This window comes from Miniopterus schreibersii (assembly GCF_964146895.1).
Source record: "Miniopterus schreibersii genome assembly, chromosome: 9".
NCBI lineage: Eukaryota > Metazoa > Chordata > Mammalia > Chiroptera > Miniopteridae > Miniopterus > Miniopterus schreibersii.
Genome location: NC_138118.1, coordinates 83,070,071 through 83,096,334, shown reverse-complemented (window position 1 = coordinate 83,096,334; position 26,264 = coordinate 83,070,071). Strand labels below are relative to the sequence as shown.

General features: G+C 57.8%; 1 protein-coding gene across 5 annotated transcripts in view; it reads right to left on the bottom strand.

Moving 5' to 3' along the window:
* DDC (dopa decarboxylase) overlaps nt 1–26,264 on the bottom strand; it is a 44,545-nt gene that overhangs the window by 5,974 nt on the left and 12,307 nt on the right. For 4 of the 5 annotated variants that reach the window (XM_081147323.1, XM_081147320.1, XM_081147319.1 and 1 more), the window contains exons 3-11: nt 24,931–25,044; nt 22,541–22,660; nt 17,465–17,599; nt 15,814–15,957; nt 13,100–13,166; nt 12,119–12,213; nt 8,572–8,639; nt 641–717; nt 356–375 (exon numbers count right to left, since the gene is read on the bottom strand). In XM_081147323.1, the coding sequence (XP_081003449.1) occupies nt 356–375; nt 641–717; nt 8,572–8,639; nt 12,119–12,213; nt 13,100–13,166; nt 15,814–15,957; nt 17,465–17,599; nt 22,541–22,660; nt 24,931–25,044 (840 nt within the window). The remainder of the gene's footprint in view (nt 1–355; nt 376–640; nt 718–8,571; nt 8,640–12,118; nt 12,214–13,099; nt 13,167–15,813; nt 15,958–17,464; nt 17,600–22,540; nt 22,661–24,930; nt 25,045–26,264) is intronic. The other variant, XM_081147322.1, reaches the window with a different exon arrangement.

Here is a 26,264-nt window from a genome sequence, read left to right as displayed (position 1 = left end):
AGCGAGGTGATGCTCTGACTGTGGCCTCCCCGTGCCCGGGAGGCCGGCTCTGGGCCCAGGGCAACTGCACAGGATGGAGACAGAGACAGAAGTGCCCGTCCCCCAGGTGCAGAAGTCCCTGTGCCCCTGGAGATGGTCATTTCCTGCTAACGTGACACCTGAGGTTGGTGGTCAGCAGAGCTGCCCACTGCCGGCCTCATTCGCTCCTGAGGACCCGGTGGGAATGTGTCCTTTATGGGACCCTGATCATGAGGGGAACACCGGACGCAGCCCGAGTCGCGGCTGTGACAGCCCCCACCCTGCCTCCCTCCTGGATCCCGCGACCCTGGGCCCGTGAGACAAAGCTCCCACTCACCCTGTAGTCGGTGATTAGTCCTGGGAAAGAGGGAGAAAGAGAGAAGCCATCAGACACGCCGGGCGATCACAGGCCTAACCCTCCTCACGGTCACGGTCAGTCAGTCCCCTCCCGGCCCAGACATGAGACCCGCGAGCACGGGGCCCGGGTGTTGTGCGTGGCCCCTCCCCAGGCGCCCAGAGCACACAAACGCTGAACTGTGAGTGGTCCCCATGGGTCTCCGTCGGGTCACTTTCTGCAGCCCCGACGGAAACAGACTGCGGCCCGCAGGCAGGCGCCACTCACCCGAGTCCTGGTGGCTGTGCTGCAGGTACACGGGGTCCAGCTTGAAGGCTCCCGTCAGGTCCACCCGCTTCTTCACCCTGGTTTAGAGAACAGACGACCACGGGGCTTAGAGGGGGTGTCTCAGCAGGGGCTCCGTGCCCCCCTGCCTGTTTCCCCTCCACCAGGCCCAGCCTGGGCACCCCTGCTCCGAGACCCCTTCCCTTCCTTCCACTCTCTCTAAAAAAAAAAACCAGTGGAAAAAATATCCTGGAGTGAGACTTAACCAAATAAGAAAACAAACAAAAATAATAATAAATGTTTGGTGTTTCCCATTCAGGGCCCACAGAGCCCACATCCCTGGCATCTTTTGTATGCCAAGGAGATGGCAGGTGGCTGGGGCCCCCACTTCAGGATGGGGACTGGGTGCCAGGAAACCAAGTCACGGTTAGAGGGGTGCAACCGTGAACCCCGTTCCCAGTCTCCAGGGAGGGGCTGGAGATTGAGCCCATTGCCAGTGGCCAGTGAGTCAACCAGCCATGCTCGTGTGTGAGGAGACCTCCCTCAAACCCTACCCGACGCTGCCAGGTTGCCGGCCTTGCGGATGAGCCGGGGGGAGACGCTGTGCCCCCCCAGTACCTCCTCCTGGGCATCGCTCCCGTTTGGCAGTTCACCTGCCTCCTTTCTACAAACTGGTAAAGGTAAAGAAAGCTCTTTCCTGGGCCCTGTGGATTGTTCCAGGAAGTTATCAAGCCTGAAAGAGTGGGGGACCGTGGGAACCCCGACTTTATAGCCAAGTGGGACAGAGAAGTACAAGTAACCTGGGACCCATCACCTGTGGCTCCTGTCTGAGCCCTCACCCCGTGGGGACTGCGCCGGGTCAGGGGGTCGGGGAGGGAACTGAGTGAGGGACACCCATAGGTGTCTGGAGAGCTGGGACATGGTATCTGGGGCAACGCCCCAGCGGATGTCATTTCCTCCCTCTGTCCCTCCAGGCCCAGCACCCGACCCCCACGGTGTCCTAGTGTGTGGGGGGCAGACAGAGGGCTTGCGGGGAGCAGGCGATGCCCCGACTGTGACACGCTGTCCCCAGAGCTCAACCCTCCTGCACCGTTTGTCCCCGGAGCAGGCATCGGGGGGCATCCTCCCGGGCAACTCAGGCCTCACCTGCCACACGGGCAGGGATTTATGGTAACGGCCCGTGTCCTTGGGCAGCGTGGACATCGCCTCACAGCAATTCTGTGGCAAACAGAGCATCTGAAGGGCGAACTAGAAACATGGGTCTGAGGGCAGGTTAGGCCCGAAGGCAAACACAAGGTTAGAGTCCCCGAGAGAAGGCAGTGAGCATGAGGGGGGGGGCGCCAGGGAGGACACGGGGAGGCTGGGCTGTTTGGGGAAGGGAAGGGGGCTGCGAGCCTCAGGGTGGGGCTGGGCCGTGAGCCGTGTGGCCCTCTCTCGGGCCTGTGGAAGGGCGGTCACGCCTGCTGCCGTGTGCGCAGGAATCTCGCAGCATCGCGGCCCCTGCATGAGGACACCTGGAGGGTCCCCTGTGGGTCTCCCTGTCCTTGGGAAAGCTCTGGGCCTGGCCTTGGCGACGGGACAGGGGAGCGAGGGGTGGACACATTCACCTCCCCGGAGAACTCCGGCCTTTGTCACGAGGTTCACACGGCCCTCCCCGGATGCCGGCGTGACCTCTGGGCTGCTTTTTCTTAATTTAAAAATATCATTCAGTGATAAAACTATGTCTTAAAAGGTATAAATAATACTACGCCCACCAGGCTGCTTCTGAACAAAACCTGCGCACGCGGGAACCCGGGTGTCCCTCCCCTCGCCGCCCCCAGAGGGCGCCCGGCGACTGCTGGGTTTATCGGGCCCAGTTCTGAGTTTACACAAAGCCCTCGGTCACCTACGGTGCTGATTTTCACGTTTCTGAACATAATACAAACTCAAGGTGTTTAAACCTAAATTGCACCGTTTCTGTGTCATTTTCTGCAATTTGCCTTTTCTCTCAAAAAAGAACCCGGGCAGGCCCTGGGCACCCGCCCGTCCAGGGGGTTGCAGTTCACGCCTGCCCCCTGCCGAGTGGGTCCCGCACAGTGAACACCTCGGGCCGTCCGTCCTACTGCTGCTCATTTACTGTTAAACACAGTCCTGGTCGGGGGGCAGGACGCCCGTGGGACCGTGTAGCAGGCGGGGCAGGGAGTCCCCACGCTCGTGCCCACACTCCGCTGGGCAGACTTTCTCCTCCATCCACAGTGTTTCCTTGTCACCTTAATTTGCATCTATTACCAATGAAGTTGAGCAACTTTGAGTCTGTTACGAGGCTACTCCAGCTTCCTCTCTGGCCAGGAAATTTCCGTTCATGTCTCTATTAGCTTGTTTGCCTCTGTGCTTACGGAGGACTGTAAAATCCTGTGAATATTGGGAAGCACCGTCTCTGGCCTCTGTCCCCCGACGTCAGCCCCTCCATGCTCAGCCTCTCACCTGCGTCTCCAGGTTGGAGGGGACCGGTCCCCCGGGTTTGCCCTCACCGCTCCCTGGGCCACCCTGGGTCTGGGGAGAACATCTGGCGCAGCTTTATCAAGTCCCGATATGTCTCAGCCTTGCCCTGGGCCTGCCGCTGGGCCTGCCTCTCCCTGCGGGTGACCTGCCTCCATCCCGGCTCTTCCGCACTGGCTTCGGAAACTGTATCACTTTCTTCATAGAAACCTCCAGAGGCTTTGCTACATTGATGCAGATTCACCTGATAGCTTTCCTTGCTCTTATACACAGTGTTTCTTCTCTTTAAAAATATGACGCCTGCTGTGTATTGTATATGTAAAAAAACCCCAAAACCTTAAAAAATGTCGCTTATCTAGAAATCTTGCCGTGTCTCTCGTTGATGAACTTCTATCGGAGAGTCTCTGTTCATGGCAGACAGTCCCACCCGGGAACGACGCGTCTGGCGTCCTCTCTAATCGCCACACTTCTGCGTCTCGCTCGCTGCTCAGCTTAGGACAGCGCAGTGCTGAGGTCAAGGGTGGGTCATGGAAATCCTTATTTTTTCCTGGTTTTAAGAAAGTGCTTCTAATATTTCACCATCACAAACAGGTTGACTGTAGTTTTGGGTAGATTTTTTTGTTGTTGTTTATCAGATTAAGAGTGTTCTTTTCTGTTCCTATTTTGCTAGGAGTTTTTCCTGGGTGGGTGTTGAATTTTATTAAATTCCGCATCAAATGCGATGAAAACATTTTCTTTCTTAATGGTTAACACGGCGAGTGACATTTTAAAATCGACTATTTTTAAATCACCCGGGCATAGCCGGAGTACACACAGTTTGGTCACGATGTAGTATCTTTTTTAAAAAATTGAATTTTATTTGCTAACGTTCTACCAACGGCTAACGTTTGAGCTGGTCCCGTGTGTCCTTCCTCAGCCTCTCCTCTGGCTCTGACCCATCACCCCAGGGCTGTGTAGGTGGAGGCAGGTCCGGGACTCACGTGCGGCTCTGCGACCCACTCTATGGTGCCGATTCCCCATTTCATTAGAGTCCCTTCGCCTCTGTCGTTTCCCTCCTGCTGGTTTTCCGGGGTGTGTGTGTATGTGTGTTCTGTTGTCGGTTTCCAGCTTCGATCTAGTTCATCATGTTCTGATCCCGTTTTTCCCCAAGTCCTGCTCTGGCCACGTGACTGAAGCTAGTTCGGTTGCAGATTCGTATCCTTCAGTTCTTGGTGTTTCCGATTCCAGTTGAACTGTGTTTGTTGATCTGAGACTCCAGCGGGTCTGGGGTGTGTCTGCTGGTCTGTGTTTTGGTGCCAACTTTGCTTTTCCTGGTGAAGCAGATGGACCAGGATCATAAAAAGGGAGACTTCAGCTAAAAAAACAAACAGGCGTGTGTGTGTGCATCTGTGTGTGTGCATCTGTGTATGTGTGCCTCTGTGTGTGTGCATCTGTGTGTGTATCTGTGTGTGTGCATCTGTGTGTGTGCATCCGTGTGTGTGCATCTGTGTGTGTATCTGTGTGTGCATCTGTGTGTGTGCATCCGTGTGTGTGCATCTGTGTGTGTATCTGTGTGTGTGCATCTGTGTGTGTGCATCCGTGTGTGTGCATCCGTGTGTGTGCCTCTGTGTGTGTGCCTCTGTGTGTGTGTGCATCTGTGTGTGTGCATCCGTGTGTGTGCATCCGTGTGTGTGCATCCGTGTGTGTGCATCTGTGTGTGTGCCTGTGTGTGTGTGCATCCGTGTGTGTGCATCCGTGTGTGTGCATCTGTGTGTGTGTGCATCTGTGTGTGTGCATCCGTGTGTGTGCATCTGTGTGTGTGCCTCTGTGTGTGTGCCTCTGTGTGTGTGCCTCTGTGTGTGTGTGCATCCGTGTGTGTGCATCCGTGTGTGTGCATCTGTGTGTGTGTGCATCTGTGTGTGTGCATCCGTGTGTGTGCATCCGTGTGTGTGCACCTGTGTGTGTGTGCCTCTGTGTGTGTGTGCGTCTGTGTGTGTGCATCTGTGTGTGTGCATCTGTGTGTGTGCCTCTGTGTGTGTGTGCATCCGTGTGTGTGCATCTGTGTGTGTGCATCTGTGTGTGTGCATCCGTGTGTGTGCATCTGTGTGTGTGCATCTGTGTGTGTGCATCTGTGTGTGTGCCTCTGTGTGTGTGTGCATCTGTGTGTGCATCTGTGTGTGTGTGTGCGTGCGCACATGCACAGAAACTTCCTCCCTCGCATCGGCCGTCTCCCCTGGAAGGGGCCTCAGGTAAAGAAAGTCTCCCCATCACCAGATACACCCCTGCAGGACGGCTGTGAGGGGCGAGGGGAGCGGGCCCCTGTGCTGTGCTAAAATCAAGGCTTCTGACATTGTCTTTTGAAAACCTGCAGCTCAGCACAGGCTCCCTGAGTGAGGGCTCAGGTTACCTCTCGATGCCGGCAGGGGCTTAAAGGATTTACGATACTAATAGGCACCAGGTCCGAAGCACAAAGAAACCAAAGAGATAATGTCAAAAACCGCACGAAGGGCCAAGAGCAAGGTCTCGATTCAAGTCTCCCCGTGACTACGGTGGTTAAAATCTTCCAGAGTAACTGAATTTAAAAAAAACAACAAAACTCCACCTAACAGAAGTGTACAAAAGCTATAAAACTTTCCATGATAAAATCTAATTTTATTCAGAAAAAAAATCCAGCCTCTTTTTAAAGGCAGATAAAACCTGCTCTGGTGCGTGTGGAGTTGGAGGCTTTCTCGGGAGAATATCTGATATTAAAGAGATGCTAAGACCTGAGCAGAATGTTTCCTAGTCACGTATAAAAGATCCGAAAAGCCAAATAATGAGGAATAAAAAGCTCATGCACAGAGTAATGAAATCATCGCGAAACATCTTCACTGCGCTTGTGATGATCACAGTTTTAGAAACTTCCATTATCTTGTCCATTTCAATATTTAGAAGATAGAACCAATGTGTTTGCTTTAAATCACGGACTAACCATTGGTAAAATTTCATTAAACAAGAGAGAGATGCTTCTTACTTTAAGGAACACAAAAACGCCCCCGAGAGCAACGGAAAAAAAGAAATCCATTTTTAGCTTGTTCGTTGTATTAGCAAAATTTTAAAGCGTATCTATTAAAAAATTCACAACTTGCCCGGCTGGTGTGGCTCAGTGGTTGAGCATCGACCCATGAACCTGGAGGTCACGGTTCGATTCCCAGTCAGGGCACAGGCCCGGGTTGTGGGTTCGATCCCCAGCAGGGGGTGTGCAGGAGGCGGCCGATCCATGACTCTCATCATTGATGTTTCTCTCTCTCTCCCTCTCCCTTCCTCTCTCTGAAATCAATAAAAACATATATTTTTTTAAAAATTCACAACTTAAAATTGTTCGCTTGCCTTCGACTCTTGGGTGTGTAGAGGACACCTGTGCCCCTCTGCAATAGGCTCCTACACGCGCCCTCGCTGTGTGTGCTCTACGGTCAGGACACCTCCTGTTACTGCTGTGACCTCTTACGGCGGCAAATGCTTGTCCCGACTGTGTGGATAGTCAGGCCAGTGAGCGAGCTCGGCCTTGTCTTCCTGCTCGCCCACTCGCCGGCACCACGCCGCAGGGCGAGGCCTGTCCCACGCCCTGGGCAGACACGCCGGGTGCTGAGATGCGGGCCCGCCGCCCCGCCGGCCAGGGGACACACGCTGCTTGTCTGTGGCCGCGAGGCTGTCTGGCCTCAAACCCAGGACCGTTCAAGATTCAGAGAGAACGTGGGATCCGTGAGAGCTCGCAGAAAAGCCGAAATACAGCCGGGGCCCGATCCTGCCTCATTCACACCAAAAGGCAGCTGTCGTTTTCCAGTGTCTCCCGGATTCGTCCTGACAGTTCCCGTGTGTTCTGTGCTCGGCTCCGTTCATAAAGGCGCGTAGGGCTTGCCTGCGGGGCTCTCGACCGGCGTCCCTGAGACACAAAATCTCTGACTCTCTTGACTCAGGACTGGTTACTAACGTCACCTCCACCGTGTGAACCCGTCTGTGGCTCCGGCCCCGATTCGGTGCCTGTAAGATAAACGTCTCAGCGCCTCAGTGGCTGTCCCTAAAGCAGGGGTGGCAAAGCCAATGCACGGAGGCGATGAGAACCGAGGCAGGAAAGAGCTGCTTGAGAGCAGGAGTCCTTCCGAGTGGGACATTCGCGCACAGCAGCGCGGTCGGCGAACACAGCGGGCGGAAGACCCTGGCGCCCGGGAGGGAGGGCGGACACGGTCCCCTTGTCCCTGTGTCCAGACAGGCCAAGAACGCAGGTTCCTGTTTTACTTCCCTGCAGAACCCGGGGCTGGAATTTAACTTGGCGTGGCGTTGACTGCGAATGCCGGCCCGTGGCAGAGACCCCTTGATCCCGGGGACATTGCACTCTGGCTCCAGCTCCATGTGCTCAAAATCAAATCCCTTCCAATTAAGCCATGACCCCGCTTCCTCTGTGGCCTGGAGGGGGCTGCCCCCGATGCAGACGCCATCCCACCGGGATTCCTGGGGGAGGGGCCGGATGGGGGAGGGGGGTGTGAAGGACCCGGGCCCCAGCGCCTTGTCCCTGCAAACACTTTAGGAGGAGAAACGGGGGGAGAGGGGGCTGCTTGGGTGCAGTGAGATCAAAGACACGTAAGTTTGCCCAGAGTCGAACAAACAGGAATCACAGGCATAATTAAGACGAGAGGGTTTAACATCAGCTGACCTGGTTTAAATCCCTAACTATTAGCCGAGTGGCTTTTACTAGTTGTTTCCTATGGGCACCATTATGGGCCAGTCTGACGCTCCCCCCAGATTCCTGCGCTGATGTCCTGACTGCCCACCCCCGCTGCCCCCCAAATAGGACCCATTTGGAAACAGCCTTTTCAAAGGTGATTGAATTAAAATAAGGTCATAAGTCTGGGTCCTAATCAAACCTGACTGGTGTCCTTACAAAACTCATCACAAACTTAAAGAACCAGGGCCTAGTGTTGCCCTGTGGCTCCTAACGGCTGTTCCTCTAAACATCATCCGTGGGACGGACTGTCCCCACGTTGACGCTTTGGTTCTGGCTCTCGCTGTGAACACACTGTGAGTGTGGTGCGGCGGTTACGGAGGTCGGGGGGGTCTCAGGAAGCAGAGCTCCTTCTGCTCCCCTCAGGACCTACACTTAGAGTCAGTCAACACCTAAGAACAAAACGCAGAAGCAACCAGTTAGAAGTAGGCCCGGAGGTTCCGCTGCGTCTGTTTTATGTCAACACGGGTCAGTCAGATCACAGATTTGCTCTGGCAGCTTCTCTTTCCCGTTGCCAGTGTGTCGCCACAGCTGGGCGGGTGAGCAGGAATGGGTGACAGTGTCCCCGGGCGGGTGAGCGGGGGTTGCCTTGGGGCGAGAATGGAAGCAGGTCTGAGAAGGGGCTGACCGTGCCCCCAGCCCTGGGCCCCCACTGACCGCGGTTCTAAAGAGCCCCGGACACAGGGCCGTTCATCAGCCAACAAACAGGGAGACTCACCACATGGCCGAGCAGTCAAAATTCACCAGAAGCCACTTGTGGGGGTTAAAATTAAAGGAATCTGCAAACTGCCGAGAAACAAAAAGATGGTTGAGTTAATTCGCATTTAGTCGCCGGGAGGTCACAGACACAATAACCAGCCGTCTGGCCCTGGCCCGGGGCTCAGTGGGCCGGAGCATTGTCCTGGACCCCAGAAGTTTGTGGGTTCGGATCCCGGTCAGGGCACATATCCAGGTGGTGGGTCAGATCCCCAGGAGGGTCACATATGGGAGGCAACTGGTCAGTGCTCTCCCTCCCTTCCTCCCTCTCTCTCTAAGATCAATAGAAGCACAAACTCGGGGGGGGGTTTAAAAACTGGCAACAACCAGCAGTGTGCCTTTGCAAGTGAAACAGCGAGGCCCGTGGAGGGGACGTGAGGTCACTGAACCCGGGGTCCAGGCTCTGGGGACGCGTGTGGGCAGCTACCTGGCCCCTCGGAACCTGTTTTTATTCTCACTCAAGTGGCAACAACCGAGCTCCCCGCAGGAAGCATGAAGCCGATACTGGTCCTATCCTGGGCCAGACTCGAGAGCAGGAGGAGGGCACTGGAGTGGGAGAACCGGGGTGCAGGTCCCCCGTGAGCCGGCTCTGGGGTCACGTGCCCATTGTGGGCAGCACCCGTAGTTTCCAGCAGAAAATGAGAGAGTTCAACCACCCAGGGGCCCGGGAGAGCACCCTCACTTCCCACAACTGCCCCGAGGGCTGAGTTTTTGTGTTTTTCAAAACGCGCGCCCCGCTTTCTCTCCTGATGACAGGGCCCGGGCCACCTGGAGACCAGGGGACAGGGCCACAGGGCTCATCGGTAATCGGAGTGGAAGTAGAGGTGGGGCCAGGCAGGGCCCCCGTCCGCTGAACCCCCCGATGGAAGACTTGGAAAGCTTCCCAGGGCTCCTCTGTTTGGTTCCCGGATGAGCCTGGAGGAGGCAGGAGGGGGCGAGGGGCCAGGTGGGCATGAGCGGGGACATTGGTCAGCCGATGGCCCCACTCGGGGGGCGGGGGGGGCGCAGATTCATTTCCTTCCAGGCTTCAATAAAAGTCATTCTGAGAGGGAGGCAGGAAATTACAAGGAGTTGCGTTTGCTGATCAAAGGTAGCAAAAGGTGAAAGCTGGGCTTTGTCCGCCAGGAATGTTATTAGCTCGCTCCTGGGGGGCTGCTCTGTTTAAACTTCTTTCATTACCCAACTGCGATATTTTCCTGCTGCTGACGGGGAGAGAGGGCTCTTATCTCCAGGCGGGACCCAGACAGGATATTGCAGCCCTTATCGGAGCCGCTGAGCTGAGCGAGAGGCCGCCCGGCAGGAAAGAGTCCCCGAGATGGGGGAAGATGCTGACCTCCTCGCGGGCGTGAGATCCTGTCTGCGGCTGATAGGGTCCCGCGCAGGGCCTGCCGCCGCGGGGGTCTGACAAGCAGGCACCCCCGTGAAAGGTGACACCTCAAGTTCATGGGGAACAGAAGGGAGTCGCAGGAAAAGGTCTGAAACCCTAAACCTGGTGGTTAGAAAGGACCGGCCAGGGAGAGGCACACAGACCCCCGAGAACGCCTCCCCCTGCCCTTTGTCCCTCGAGCTGCCGGGAAAGCCAGTCCTGGGGTTTATGGTCATCCCCACAATAAAAGGTGTTTATTTAATTTTTGTTGTTGGTAACCCTCACCTGAGGATATTTTTTCCATTGATTTTCAGAGAAAGTGGGAAGGAGTGGGGGAGGGGGGAGAGAGACATAGGCTGGTTGCTTCCTGCGTGCATCCTGACTGGGGCAGGGATCCGCAACCCAGGTACATGCCCTTGACCGGTAATCGAACCCGTGACTCCTTGGTGCATGGGCCAGCGCTCTAACCACTGAGCCATACTGGCCGGGGCAATAAAACCTGGCACAGAGGTGTGTTCTTCACTTCCCAGCTCCAAACAAAACCAGCGATCCGCAGGGCCTGCAGGGGGCTGGGTGTCAGCACCCCACAGTCAGAACCTCTCACCCTCCTCCCATATTCACAGGGGCCTCGGGCCTCTGTTTACGCCCGAGGATTGATCTAAGCCCTCATGTGCATTCAGGGATCAATAAGTCATTACAAAATGAATGAGGGAATCACTGAATGTCGTGGAAATATAAACCAGGATGCTGCTTCCTCATCAGTACTACAGGGACCCTTCCTTCCAAAGACGGGGACATTTGTATTCTGCGCCTCTGAACCCCCCGTCCTGCTCTTATGGCGTGACCAGATCCAGACTGGAAATTAGGAAACTGATGGGCGGTGGGACGAGAGTGGAGACGGGTTCTGAGGGGCGGTCTCTCCAGGCCCTGCGAAGGTTAATAACAGCATCTAATGCATACACAGCGCTCACTGTGTGTGCCAGACGTAGGCTGTAAGCCCATTAAATATGATTAAGTCCTCTGAGCCTTACAACAGCCCCTCGAAGGTATCGACTGACTCCATCCTGTGAGGTGTGGAGAGGACACCTAACCTGCTCAAGGGCACACAGCTGGTCCTGGAGGAAAGCTGGGGTCCAAGGAGGCCTGGTGGCCTCAATCCTGCACCCTGTGCATGGCCAGGTCTCAGGAAGCCCCGCCTCTGAGCACAAAGCTGATGCTGTGGCTCCTCCATCACATCTCCATCCCTCCCAAGCCGCCTCTCCAGGCGTCTGAGTCCTGGGCAGGGAGGAACGTCCTGCTCCGTGAGCTGCCACCAGGCCTGAAGTCCTGCTGGAGCCTAAAGTAGCACTCACAGGTCACCCCAAGGTCGCATCTCTGTGTTGCGTCTGCTGCCCTGCGAGGAGCAGATACTGGCAGATCGTTGTTTGCGCTTGCTCGGGAGCACAGGTGTTTCAGTTGGCATTACGGGCCACATTTTACAAATCCCGGGACACTGAAATGCATCGGAAGCCGCTCGTTTGATCCCGGGTAAGGTGAACACCGTGCTCAGGCGCAGGCCCAGAGCCCAGCTGTGCCATCGAGCGGGACCGAGCTGGTGTCTCCATCACTCCTCCAGCGGACATGCCTTCAGGAGGTACTTTGTTCCTAAGTGTTTCCCCACAGCTTTATAAGCCGACACATCCTGTCACAGCAGCTCTGCCCGGGACTTGTGCAGACTGGGACCCAGCTGTAGACGCCAGGCACACTGTGTGAAGACAGGCTGTGGGACCCGTCATAGGAGGGGTGACTCCCCGTAACCACAGGGATTGGGTTGGAAATAATTTGCTGACACATGGAAAGTCACATCCTCATAAGAAGCCACTGATCACATGGTACTTTTAAAAAGTGATCTCATTAGCCCGGCCGGTGTGGTTCAGTGATTGAGCCTTGTCTCCTGCGCCAGGAGGTCGCCGGTTCAACTCCCGGTCGGGGCACGTGCCCGGGTTGCGGGCTCGGTCCCCAGCAGGGGGCCTGCAGAAGGCAGCCGATCGATGGCTCTCTCCCAGCATTGATGTTTCTCTCTCCCTTTCCCTTCCTCTCTCTCTAAAAATCAGCAAAAACATATTTTTTTAAAAAAAGCAATCTCATTAAAGAGCACACCCACCTCCACGCCATTCAGGAGATGCCGGAACTCAGGGCAGATGAAGGCACTGCCCGCGTAGGCCGCGTCCACGTGCAGCCACAGGTCCTCCCGGTTGCCTGGAAGCCAGGGGCCACGCGTGAGTTCCTGAATGGACGCCCTCCTCGAATGGGGTTCGCGCGGGGTCTGACAGCGGGCCTCGTGCCGGCCCACGGCCCCTCGGCAGCACTCACGGCCCTGGCCTCGGGACCCCCACAAGCTTCTTCCCCCTGAAGGCAGCGAGCTGAGGGCAGGGGCCGCGCTGCTGCCCGGGGTGCCTGGCACAGACCGGGGTTCGCCGCACGCCTGGAAAGTGCGGGAAGATGGAGTGATCACCCCCCTTGACCCCCAGGCCGATCCTGAGGCGCTACAAGAAAACCTGAGGCCTGTGGTTGAGGGTGGGGGTGAGATGGCCCCATAAACACAGGAGCTCAGGTCCTTCTTTGGAGAAATCCAGTGTTGGGGCATTGATTTGCTCAACCACTTTAAATAAATACCCTGCTGAACTCTACTCAGTAGTTTCAAGGAGGCTAAAGAGACAGGCAGGACGACACACTTCCAGGGTGGCCAGTGCTCGTGTCCTGCGTGTGCACGACCCTCCCGCAGGGCCCTGCAGGGCTTGAGGAGTGACTTCTCCTCGCGGGGGCAACTGGGCCTTGCGAGCTTAAAAATGAGGGGTGTGGGATCAGCTCAGCCTTGCTCTTGCCCAGTTAGCCCAGGTTCGCAGTTGGTGGCGTTCAAGCTAATGAGGTTCAGGCCGTTGCAAATACAGAAAGAGTTTGACAAACAATCGTCATGTGAAGTAGCATTATGATAATGTTCTATTTTATTATGTAATATACAGTATTATATCCTGTTTGTTATGTTATTAAGTTAGTATTATGGAGGAGCGCCCAGGGGAAGGTCTGTCTAATTCCCACGTACCTACTGAGACCAGTTTCAGAAGAAAATATGAGTGGTACTCACAGACGGGCCCCACCTCCGAGAGCCTGTCGAAGGAGCAGCAGGGTGTGGTCCCCAGCGTCGCCACCACCTGGCGGTTACAAAGCAGATGTCCCATTAAGACCCCTCGCCTGGGTCACTGTCCCAACCTCCACCTGCCCAGTGACCACCCAGGGCGTGGGATGTGGTACTTGGTGACGTCTGCTCTGGGAGATGTGGATCTGGAGGGCACATGATCTTTGCTGGAAGCATCGTAACACATGGGGAGAAACAGATCTGCCAACGGAGAGCCAGGCTGAGGCTGGAGATGGCTCAGAATTTCCCGTGGTGCGAGGGGCGGAAACCAAGCCCGTTCCGTGCCAGCGTCCCCAAGCTCTGCTCTATCGACAGGATATCTACTGATCTAAGAATATTCTGAAGCCTGGCCGGTGTGGCTCAGCAGTTGACCACTGACCTAGGATCTAGAAGATTGAGGTTCGATTCCCGGTCAGGGCACATGCCCAGGTTTCGGGCTCCATTCCCCAGTCGGGGGCGTGCAGGAGGCAGCCGATCAATGACTCTTATCATTGATGTTTCCATCTCTCTCTCCCTCTCCCTTCCTCTCTCTGAAATCAATAAAAATGTATTAAAAAAAAAAAGAATATTGTGAATATCGCTCCTTCTGTGAGGTGGAAAGTTGGGATTGTTCCTCAGCTTGGTGTGTGTGTGTGCGTGTGTGTCAATGTGTGACATTATTCTGAGGCCTGGGCTTGGCAGACATAATATCCAGTCACAGAAACCTCATGTGTTGGACACGGTTATGGTCCACACTCCACACTGACCTACGTGAGGCTCCAGAGGCAGGTCAAGGACACTCAGAGAGATGGAACCTCGTTGTGGCCAACTCTTGTTGTCCATCCAGGGAAAGAGCCCAGCGCCCTGGGCCATGCCAGAGACCCTGCTAACCAACCCAAGACCCAGCAGCCCAGAGAGGGGACCAGGCTCTCGGCCGGAGGCACCTGCAGGCCCTTTCGGCTCGGTGTCCTCGGTTGCAGGGAGTCAGCTGTCCTAATCCTCAGAAGCCACTTTAACCAGAGCACCTGCCGCGCCCCGGGCTCTGATTACCCCGGCTCAGCTTGCCGCGGTGGCACTAACCTGATTTCGGTGGAGGCATAATCACATTTGTGCAGGGGAGGGGGAAGGACAAGGCTGGCGCCCGTCTCCAACAGCCCCCGGGGTCCTGCTGCCGAGGACAGGGCCCTTCCAGAGCCTTCTCTCCCACCCGCCTTCATCATCCATCCTCCTGCCTGCTCGCCTCGGATGGGCACCCGGCGGGCACTGCCCTCTGCCTGTGGCCTGACCTCAGCAGGCGGGAGGGCAAACCATCCTGAGAAAGCTGGAGAAACTGTCACCACCCAGCACCTCCCTGGAGGGCAGAGGCTAGCCTTCCGGGTTCAAGCCTGCCAAACAGGCCCTGGCTCTCAGCAGGGGTGTGCTTTGAGGGGTGTGCACCCCCTTGAGCATAGGATGAAGGCAGATGCATGGAATTATTGTGGACGTGCAGAGTTATAACCACTAGATATGTAAGTCAAGGTCAGCTCTGCCCTCTGGGTCTGGGCCGTCCATCTCTCTGGCTTCACTGGCCCTTAGTGGCTGGTTTAATATAACAAATTGGCTGCATTTCCTCAAAAAACCTGTGGTCACTCACATCTCCACATCTGGGCTGTCAGTTGAGCCTGGGCTGCTGTGACAATTGGGAAATGCCCAGAGCGTGAAGAGTGCCCCCGCCCCTGCCCCGGGCAGCGTGTCCCGGTCCTGGGTCCACACGAGGACCCTGAGTGACTGTGAACCATTTCCCAGGCCCGGCTCAGTCCCTAGTGACTCAGGTGAGATGGAATCAGGACGGAGCCCCCAGGTGATGCCAACATGCAGCCAGGTAAACGCCCCGGGGCCAGTGCCGTGACCACCACAGGACACAGCCTGCTCTCACGGCCACACCGGGGTGACAGTCCCCAGGCTCTAGTTACCACGCCAACTTTTTCTTCCCCACCAGAAAATGCCTGTCTGTGCCCAGGAAAACCAGGTGCCCGTGGCTGGTTAGGGATCTCACCCTCCTCTCTCACCAGTTACACTCCTAGTGTCCGCGGACAACACCGATAGGGCAGCAAGGCCTCCCGTGCGCCACCTGTAATGTAGCTCACACTCATCATGTGCCCCTCGTGACAGAGTGTCTGCCGTGGCCTGAAGAACCTTCAAACTGTGGCCACACAGTCACTGTGCAGGAAGCAGGAACTAGACGTCTCACCCTAGCCGGGTCTCGGGGCTGGGGTCCTCTGCCCGCTGCGTTCTGAGAGTTACTCAGGGGAAGGAAAATACGCCACTCCTGCCTGGCCGGCGTGGCTCAACGCTGGAGCATCGACTCAGGATCCAGGAGAGTGCAGTTCGATTCCCGGCCAGGGCACATGCCCGGGTTACAGACTCATGCCCAGTAGGGGCCGTGCAGGAGGCAGCCGATCAATGACTCTCATTTTTGATGTTTCTATCTCTCTCTTCCTTCCTCTCTCTGAAATCAATAAAATAAATATTAAAAAAACCACGACTTTTCCTCCAGCCTTCCTCATGGAGGGGCCAGGGCCTACACGCCACGTGGCCTGGGAGCCTGCGGCAGCTGGTAAGTGGCCTGGCTCCCGCCCCGTCCCAGGCCCTGGTGGGGCTCTAACCCTCCCAGGAGCCTTTGCAGCCGGCGCTGCTGAACTTACGAAGAAAGGAATCAGACCCGCGGCCTTGTCCCTCTCCAGCACCTCCTGCAGGGCCGAGGCGCGCATGGCGAACTTGCTGTCCGAGGGGATGGCTTTGAATTTCACTCCTCCAATTAATGCAGCTCTTTCCACGGAGCAGTGGGCCTGCAGAGAGAGCGGCGGAGTCGGGTCGAGCTGCACGCGTTGGCCCGGCGCCCCTGGCTCTACCGAGAGGCTCCGGCCTGCCCTGCCCGGGAGCACATCCCAGCCTGCTCCACGCGGGCCCCTCGCTTCCCTCGCCCTGCAGCGCCCCAGAGCATCTCCCCATCAACAGTGAGCACCCTCCGCCCTGCAGCCGGCCCTGCTCCCCTGGCACCGTGCTGGGGCGTCACCGCCCTGAGCAGAACAGCCCCTGGAGCCCGCGTTCCTCACGGGTAATGAATGCCCCTCACTCCCAGCACCTAGAATGGTGCCCGCCAAGCAGTACCTGGGGGAAATCGGGAAGCCACCACAGTTCCTTTCGGCGGGGCTGAACTCCCTCCTAGAACCCCACTGGGAGAGGCTGCACCCCAACACTCACAGCGACTCATCCCCTGGGTGTTTACTGAGCGCCTACACTCGCGATCTCGAGTTTCCTCGTGTGCCCTGGGGGACGAGGGAGGTGTAGGCACCAATGACCCGTTTTCTCCACGCGCAGGTGTCTCGTGCGTGGGGTCAGACCACCCACAGGCGGAGGGCCCTCCCCAGCAAGCGCTGAGCTACGGGCACTGAATCTATCTCAGGCCGCACATACAGGGTGTCCCCCAAAAATGTATACACACTGCAGCAGCTGGTAGCTGTTAAATGAAAATGAAGTGTATTTTAATAAACACTGCCGCTGTAATTATTCAAAGTGTGTGTATACATTTTTGGGGGGACACCCAGTATTTATGAGCTGGGACGAAGCTGCCGCAGCTGAGATGCTGGGGTTAAAAATGCACTCGAGATAAACGTGTCAGCAACACCCGCCGGCTGTCCCGGGCGGGCGGAGCCCGCATTCCTGAGGGCGGGGCGCCCATACTCTTTAGTGACCTTTTGACTATGGTTTCCCTCTCGGATTCACTTTCTGCTGCTCAGTTCTCTTTCCTCCTGTTTGTTCTCAGACAATCCTATTTGTTTTCTAGCCCCTTTCAAACGGCTGGTCAGTGGGATCCCAGGGACCCCCCAGTTTGCAGCTCTCTAACCCGGTCCGGGTTCAGTTCAGGGCAGTTGGGGGAGCAGAGACCCCCAGGGCACGTGCTTTTGTCCCCGGCTGATGGTGAAAGGGGGTCAGAGAATTCACATGATTTGCCAGAGATCATGGGACTTAAAACAACGGAGCTGGGATAGGAGCCTGGGTCCGAGCCCCGTGTCCCCCGGTCCCCGCAAGGCCACTCTGAGGGTGGCCGGGTGGTTTCGGGGAGGCCAGGGTGGGTGGCCATGGAGCTGGTCACTGTGGCTTCACAGCAGGTTTATTTTCAACTGGGTTTAGTAAGTTCCCACCTTGGGCCCACACCTTCTCTGTGTATCTCTGTGGCACCCGAGGGACACTTCTTAGATTTGATAGGGTGCTGCGTGGTCTTGTTTTGTTTTGACATGAAACAAAACACACAGATCTTGGGGGCTTGGGGGGGCTTCGGGGGGACACACTCACCTGGTCCGAGCCGTAGGCCACCAGTTTCTCCATGACGGCGGCTTCCGTCAGCCCCGGGCGGGTGGCCTGGAGGTGGCGTGTGGCTCTGCTTCGAGCGGCCAGCAGGGCCATCAGCGTGGCCTCACTGGCGCTTCCCTAAATGAGAGAGAAGGGGGACATGCCCTTCAGAGCACAGCAGGGGGTCTGGGCCTCAACTGTGGGAGATTCTTTATTAAATCTCTATGTTTCTTAAAAGGTTAATCTGAAATTAGGAGGCTCACCTGCTGCACACAGAACTCTGAACTCCCTGTGGCTGCTGCTTCAGCTTCAGTTCTATCAGAGGGGAGCGGGGCCCCGGGACTAGCCGCCGAGCCTGGCTCTGCCAGCATCACCCTCGGACGGAGGCATTGTATTTGCTTATAAAAGGGGTTTAGGACCCTGGCTGGTGTGGCTCAGTGGTTGGAGCGTCGGCCTGCAGACTGAAGGGTCCCTGGTTCAATCCCCGGCCAAGGGCATGTACCTGGGTTGCAGGTTCGATCCCAGGCCCTGGTCGGGGTGCGTGCGGGAGGCAACCAATCTGTGTGTCTCTCTCACATCGATGTTTCCCTCTCTCTCTCCCCACCCCACTTTCTCTCTCAAAATCAATGGGAAAAATATCCTAGAGCAAGGATTAACCAAAATAAATAAAAAGGGTATATTTCCCTCTTAGCCTCACAAATCACCCTGGAGCCCCAGTGTCAGGGGCTGCACTGCGTCCCCTCAAATTCCTCATGTCAAAGTCCTAACGCGAGGACCTCAGAACCGACCGAGTTTGGAGATAAGATTTCTAAAGAGATTAAGTTTAAAGGGGGTCTTCAGACCCAGGTCTCATCCACTCTGGCTGGTGTCCTGAGGAGAAGAGAGGGGGGCACGGACGTGGGTGCACACAGAGGGGTGGCCTGGTGAGGACACTGGGAGAAGACTTCACCTGGTGGCCAAGGGGAGAGGCCTCAAGGAGACCAGCCCTGCCGCCCCCTAGGTCTCAGACGTCCAGCCTCCGGGACTGAGAGACGGTCAACCTCTGTTGTTGCAGCCGGGCTGTGCCACTTCGCTGTGGCACCTAAGCACGGGGCACAACTAATGCCAACAGCTTATTCTGGCAGAACCGTGGGGGATGGTGCCGGCTGCACTCCTCCGAGGTGGGCTCAGCACCCAGCATGTCACCCCACTTAATGTGCAGGGTGACCGTCTTCTCAAGTTTCGCCGCCTTCCGGGGGGAAAGCAGTACTCAGAGGGGGCCCTGCTCCCCCGCGTCGCAGCGCATGGGGCCTGGCGAGGAGCCGCCCATGCCCGTCCCGTCCGGGCTGCCCGGAGCCTCCCCACGGGCATCAGCAGCCTCCCCGGTTCCTGCTGCCGTGACCCCGGAGCCGTAAGTCAATCTTACAAGCAGCCCAGGAGCTGAGCAGGATCCGTGTCGGAGAGAAACATTTTAAAAGGTTTTAAAAACTTTAAAAACTCAGCAGGATTTTTGCTGACTGTGAGAAAGGACTTACAAGATTTTAGAGTTTTTCCAGAGAAATACTCAATAAAACACGAGGGGTCAACCTTTTGTTCACAGCTATCCTCTTGCACTGATGCTGATTTCCTACTTTATTTACCAATTTACTGCTTTCACTTCTTCTTTTAAACCAACTCACATCCCCGGGGAAGACAGGCTAGTTTTAAAGATAGACGCGTTTACTCGTGGCTGTAACGTGCGGATGGCAGACACACGTACACAGTCTTCTTACTTCCACCTCGGCAGTGGGTTTACACCTTCCTCAGGCCCCATTTTCCCTGGTGGTGATTTTAGACTCGGTCCGAGAAACCGCCAGCAAAGCTAAGCCAGCGGCCGCAGCAGGATGGCTGAGCAGCCCGGGGCGGGCACGGGGGCTCTGGGTGGGGGCACTGGGCGGCCCTGTCCTCTCCTGTCCCCACATTCTGCATGTCCTGGAACCTCACACATCCTCCCTGAAGGTGGAGAGGCTCCCTGAAGGCCCAGCTCCTGGATGGGAAACTTCTGACCCCGGCCCTCTCGGGGGGCCACAGCCTCTCTTGTGACCCATGGCTCCGCGGTGTCCACGTGCTCCAAGCCACATTCTAAGTCTGGGGCCCGCCACGCCAGCTCATTAGGCATTTCCTCTGGGCTCTGTCTACATCCTGAGAGAAGACCCCCCTCCTTCAGGCAACAGACGTGACTTTGGAAAAGCCCGGGGACACCCTTCTCAGGCGAACCCCAGCTCCGGGCTCAGGGGAGACAGTGGGTTCTGGGCCCTGGGCTTGAAGCAGACTCTTGCCACGGGCGGGGTGGGACTGTACGCTCTTGTGCTGGGAGCATCGTGACACCTCTGCCTTGTCACAGCAGACAAAGGTTGCCATGGCAAGCCCACCGAGAGGCAGGCTGCCCGGCCGGGAGCGGAAACGGCCCCCCAGCCCCGGTGCTCAAGGGTCTCCCACACACGACGGAAATGGCTTTTCTTGCACGAGCGCTTTCAAACCCAATTAAGAGGCCATTTGCAGCCTGTTTGTCCAGCTCGGAGGGTGAGTTGACATTTGCCTCAGACGCCCGTCACGGCTCCGGTGCCGGCGGCTGTGATTACGGCTCCCAGGGGCCCCGCATCCCCCGCATCCCCCCGCATCCGGGGGCCGAGGCTGTCACCAAGCTCAGCGATCTGGGGCCTCACAAATTACAACAATCAGCCTGTCAGCCAGGAGGGCGCTTCCTGCCGTAAACACAGACTCCCTCCCTGCCCTGTCCAGCAAACGGAGCGCATCGGATCTGAGGGGGGTGAGTCCCCGGCCCTGAGCGCCCAGGACTGATCCCACCAAACTCTAGGCTTCTGTTGACTCTAGAAAACAGAACTGAACTTAAGGAAAAGATAACTGAGAGATTTAGCCCTGGTGGCACCCACGGCTCTGACACTGTCACCCGAGCAAATGGTCCGGGTGAGCTGGTGGAGCACCCACAGGCTTCATCCGTGTCGGTCCTGGGAGCCAGGAAGGCTGGCCGGGGGCAGCTCCTCCGACCAGAAGAAAACTGTCCTGTCCGGGAAACACTCCTCATCAGGGAGGAAATGTTGCTGCTGGCGGAGTCTGAGCCTGTTCACAGCATCCTGAAGCTTCGCTCGCCTCACAGGGACGTTTTCATCTGCTGCCCCCTCAGAGTCACTGATGTAGGAGGGACACGGTGAGGCAGGGAGGACAGGGGATGGGTCGGGCCCGCCGCCTGGGCCTAGGGGTCCCAGAGGCATCCATCCGTCACTGCATGTGCCCGTTTAGCAAGGCAGGTAGAGATCTCTGCGTCAGCATCACCTGAGCGACACCTTAGAGCGCTGATTCCCAGGCCCACCTGCCATCTGTCCAATCCTGGCTCCAGGGACAGGGTCCAGTCACCCACACACTGGACGTGTCCAGCAGAGTAAGGGCCTCCCAAATCTGTCTGGTCTTCATCCTGGGACCTAGGACTGTTCACCTGACAGGGACCAGAGATCTCGCTGATGAGATTAGGCTAAGAACCTGGACACAGGGATCAGCTTGGATTATCTGGATGGATCCAATCTAATCACGCGGCTCCTTAAACATAGAGAACCATCTGCGTCAGAGGGAGATGTGCATGAAGGAAGGTCAGCAAGATGGAGCTCAGTGGGCTTTGGAGGTGGAGGAGGGGCCGTGACCAAGGAGGTGGGAACCTTCTAGAAACCAGAGACGTCAAGGGGAGGTTCTCCAAGGCACCAAGCTGGGCTACAGCCCCGTAGACCAGTGCAGACAGGAGGTGAGAGGCCTGGCCTGGGTGGGCAGCCTCGGGACGGGACCGGGGCTGCCTTCCCTGTTTACCATGGCCACGCCCGCAGCGAGGCCTCCGGGTTTTCGGGGTCCAGTGGGCAGGAGAGCAGCTGCCTCATCGAGTCCTCAGAGCCTTTGCAAAGACAACGTCTTCAGAAAGAGCGAGCCGAGCTTCCCCGACATGTTACCACACACCTGGCGCAAGGGGAGTGACATCGGGCGGAGGGTTCCTGGCAGGAGAGTCCCCCTTCCTGCGAGGCAATGAGGAAGCCACACGTGTGGGTCTGCCCTGCAGACCCTGGTGGGGCGGACGTCCACCGAGATGGCCTTCCTGTCTGCCTTGTCCCCGACGTATGTTTTTCCCACAGCCTCTCTCAATGGTGCGTGGTGAACAAACAGAAGGAATTCGGTCAGCGTGTCGGAGAGGCAGCCTCTCCCGTGAACTACCGGCTCCCGTAGATGGAGAACTTTGGCCCTGGGTGGCATGGCTCAGTGGTTAGAGTGTCGGCACGAAGACCAAAGGGTCGTGGGTTTGATTCCCGGTCAGAGGCACATACTTGGGTTGCCAGTTCGATCCCCAGCCCTGGTCAGGGCACATGTGGGAGGCAACCAGTTGATGTGTCCTTCTCACATCGATGTTTCTCTCTCTCTCCCCCCTCCCTCCCTTCCTCTCTTTCTAAAAATCAAAGGAAAAAGTACCTCAGGTGAGAATAAACATACAAACATACAAACAAAAGATGGAGAACTTTGTGGGAGCCTTCGAAACACACAGCCACGGGGCCACGGGAGCACTGAGGGCCTCCCTGCGTGGTGGCAAAGACCACGGTTCCACAGTCAGACAGCCGTGGCTCAGACCCAGCTCTGGACTGAGCAGCGGGGGCCGATGGGCATGCCCCCTCCCTGCTCTGTGCCCCAGTCTCCTCATCTGTAAATACAGGTATTGAAATACGGCCCCGAATTCATAGCATGGTTGTGAGAATTAACTGAGAAATGCCCAGAAAGGGCTCGGGCGTGGTGGTCGGAGACAGGGACCCAACGCGTGCATCAGTCACTGCTGCTTTATCACTGGGCACCTGCCAGGTGACAGTCACTGTTCCGTCTACCACGAGCAGGGCCTGGGGAAGCAAGGGAGAGATGGCGCCAGATCCCAGTCCAGACCCAGTTTTCCTAACAGCTCAGCTCAGCTCTGCTTCCTCCAGGAGAAACAAGAGGCCACAGCCAGCGCGCCAGCCCCTTCCCCTGCAGCTGGGGCCCCGTGACCCGCATCCGGGGGCTGGATGCCCCCTCCCTCCTCACCTGGATCACGCCGCCCCCCGAGCCAGCTTTCTCGGCCAGAAACGCCTGGGGCAGCTGCAGCATCTTCCCCAGCCAGTCCAGCATCACCGTCTCCAGCTCCGTGCACGCGGGGCTCGCGGCCTGGGGGGAGGAGAGGAGTTAACCCGGCCAGCTGCCCTCTGCTTCCTGTCAGCTTGTGACAAAGGGACGCACAGACAGGACAGCTCTGTTACTGCTGTGACTCAGATTTTATCAATTTAACAGAAGCTTTTAAACATTTGCAGAAGGCCATCCCCAGGGGGTGCTCAGCAGAGGGTGTGCCTCCCCTCTTGGAGTTCCAGGGAGACAGTGACAGAGGCTGGTCCCTGCCTCCAGCAGCTCGGAGGCGCTCCTGGGCCACTTTGGAGGGCTGAGAGCCTGGCCTGCCAGTGTCCCCTTCCCTCCTGTGCTTGGGATGGAGGCGCCCTCACCCCTGCCCAATCCCAGATCCGCCGCAGGCGGCCATGTGCTCGCTGCGTGCGAGGGTTTGCACGTGTCCACCAGTGACCTCACTGCCCTCCACCCGCAGACTTGGCCTCTTGGGGGTGTCACCCCGTCCCTGCCCTTCTCTGCCACAATTCTCTAGGGGCTGGTGTATGAACAGGGGCCAGATCTTGCAGAATTTTAAGAGCAGCAGGGTTCAATCTTCCGCCCAACCCAGGTTAAAATCGTCCAACCCTGGATGCTCTGCAACGCTGGACACGTGTCAGACAGGGGCTCTCTGACCAGGACTTGCGGCACAGTGGCCGTAAGGACAGAGTGCCCCGGTAATTACCCCACTGCAGGTCATAGGCACCACGTGCTCGCTCGGCCAGCCATCTGCTTGCTTAAGAAAGGTCTAGAAAGGCTCCCTGGTGGACCCCTGTGTAGTCACAGGGACTGGGACTGAATTAGGAGCTGGGCTGGGGGCCCGAATCTGACCTTGCCTTTGAAACGCTGACACTCTTGAGCTGGTGGCCTAAGAGCTTGCCCGGCTCTGCTCCTGGGGCAGGTCGGCCTTGGCTGTACCCGAGATGGACCGAGCTTCTCCCTCCCCGTGGGTCTCACTGTGGGGCTCAGGGCCCTGCGCTCCCCCCCCCCCCCCCCCGTGCAGGGGCTCAGGACGCATGGCTGATGACAGCAGGCAGGACTCTCTCCGCCCTGCCCATCAGGCCCATCAGGAGGGTTCTCCCCGTCCCTGCTAATCCCGGCTTCTGGTGGGACCCAGCACTGGCTATTAGGAGCCAGGTCTCGGTGGCACAGCAGCCGGGACAAGTGCAGCTGCCTCCGCACCCCCGAAAAACCAGACTGTCTCAGAAAGGGCACACACGACGGGTACCCTGAAGGGACAGGACGGCTCTTGGCCGGCAGAGCGGAGTGACCTTGGCCGCGGTATCTAAGGAGACAAAAGTCCTTGCTTCAGAGGCGGTGAGCTCAGAGGGACAAAGGAAGGTCGTCCGGGTCACAGTGGCCATGCCCTGGCTGCTGTCCCAGCCCAGGGAGGGCTCGGGCACCTGACAGAGCAGGTCAGAGTCCTGGGCAGACAGCTGGGCACCCTCCAACCCTACCTGTCTGGGCGAGGCTGCCAAGACCACCGCCTGCACCTCCGACCCATGGGGGGAGCAGCCGATGGGGTCTGCTGGGCACTGAGCACCCACAGCTCAAGCCCCAGGCCCTGCCTCAGCACGAGCCAACCCAGCTCCATGGCCCAGACAAGAGGACGCCGTGGACCCAGAGGCTGAGGGCAGACCCTGGCTTTCACATCCCCTCCAGGCCAGCAGCCCAGGACCCTGACTCAGTGGGTAGGCGGCTCTGCACCCCCGGTAGGCCCTGGGAAAGCGGGGACCTTCCCTCTAGGGCTGTGCTGGGAGCAGAAAGCCAGGAGGGAAGGCCAGTCCCGCCCGCCCCCTGAGCAGGGGTCTCTCTAGCATTTGCCCCCAGGTAATGGGGGCCTGGGCCGGTGGGTGGACACAGGAGCTGGTCCCAGGAGCCCAAACTCCTGATGGGGACCCTCTCCCGGTACAGAAGTCCTGGCTGAGAGCAGATGGATGGGACAGGACAGTGGCATTTCTCCAACTGCAGATCCTACAGAGCCCCTCTGGTCGGCTTGGTGGAAACTCAGATCCCCAGGCCTGGCCGTGGACACCCAGGACTGAGATTTTCATCCACACCACATGGCTCTGAGGAAGCTGGCTGTGCAGAGTGCCTGGTGGTCGCTGATAACTTTTCCAGAAGGGTGTCTTTCTCTCTAGGCCCCTGTGTTTCACTCCCCCATGAGGCCCCCTCTCCAGGGCCAGACCCTCATCCTGTCTCCCAGGGGCGCTGCCCCCCACTCAGGCCTCTGAGAAGACACACCACGTCCCCAGGGCAGGACCCGGGTCCCCGACACTCACCCAGGAGAAGCCGATGCAGCCGATGGCCCCACACAGCATGTCAGCGAGCATGGCCGGGTAGGAGCTGGCCGTGGGGAAGTAAGCGAAGAATCGGGGGCTGTGCCAGTGGGTCACCTGCGAGGGGATGGCGGTCACTCGGCGTGAGAGGAGCCCCCATGACCCAGCCCCTCAGTGTGCACAGCCAGGGACGTCCCTAAAACAAGTGTTTGCAATTCTGGCGAGGAGTGCGTGTCGGGAGCCGCTCGCACCCGAGGCCCAGCTCCGTGTTGGAAACCTGGTTTTCTAAAACTGCTCAGTATAAACAAAAAGTCTAAATCAGAAAAAAATCTAAAAAGGCCTGATTGTGGAGGTTTCCTCACCCGGTTTCGCTGCCACCCCGCCCTCCCCTGTTGAGTCCCTTCCCTCCGGCCCCTTCATCCCTCTGTCCCCAGCTGCCATCAGCACCTGAGGTGGATGCTCCTAAACTGGCCCTCGGTCAGCCGGGGCCCAGAGAGCTTGACGACTGTCCCTGCAGTCACACAGCTAGCAGGGGGCGGGCTGGGCTTCCCTCACAGGGACACCGCCCCAAAGCCCTGCTCTGCCCAGCCCCGCTCTGGCAGGGACGGCCCCCATCTAACCTGCAGGAAGAATTCCACAGTCTCCTGTCCGCCCTGTTGTGAGGGGACGCGTCCTTAGTTGGTGCCCCCCACAGTGTGACTATTAGGGGGCGGGGTTAGATTAGATCTGAGGGAGGACGGGCCATGTGAGGACCCTGGCCGTCTGCAGGCCAGGATGAGACCCTCACCGGGCCGGGTCTGTGGGCCTGTGATCTCGGACCCAGGCCTCGGAGCCCCGGGAAGGAGGGGTTTGCAGTGCGAGCGCCCAGCTGGTGGTATTGCACATGGCAGCAGAGCCTGACGTTTAACACACATCCCCGGGGGGTGATGCTGAGGGCGCAGTGTGTTTACATGACCGGTCGGCAATGCCAGCACCACCCGTGCTGGGCTCAGAGTGCAAATGTCAGGGACACTCCTGGGGAGGAGCATCTGGGCCGAGCCCCTGAGCTGTGAGGTCCCAGGGCTGGGGCCCCACCTGGGCTGGCGTCCGGTCTAAAGGTGATGGGTGGGGGCAGGGCCTGGGGCCGCTCCTCCCACATCTGCCGAGGCGACCTCCCGGCAGGGAGACCTCGCTGTGGAGACATGAAGCCACGGTGTGCGTCCTTTGACCCGGAACTGCCGCCCACTTCGGAGTCACGCGGGGTGACGGCCGCCGAGGTTCTGCCCACACCCGTCCGGGGCCCTCCATGCACCACGCGAACTGTGACTCTGGGCAGAAGAGCCAAGTCCCCCGTTCTC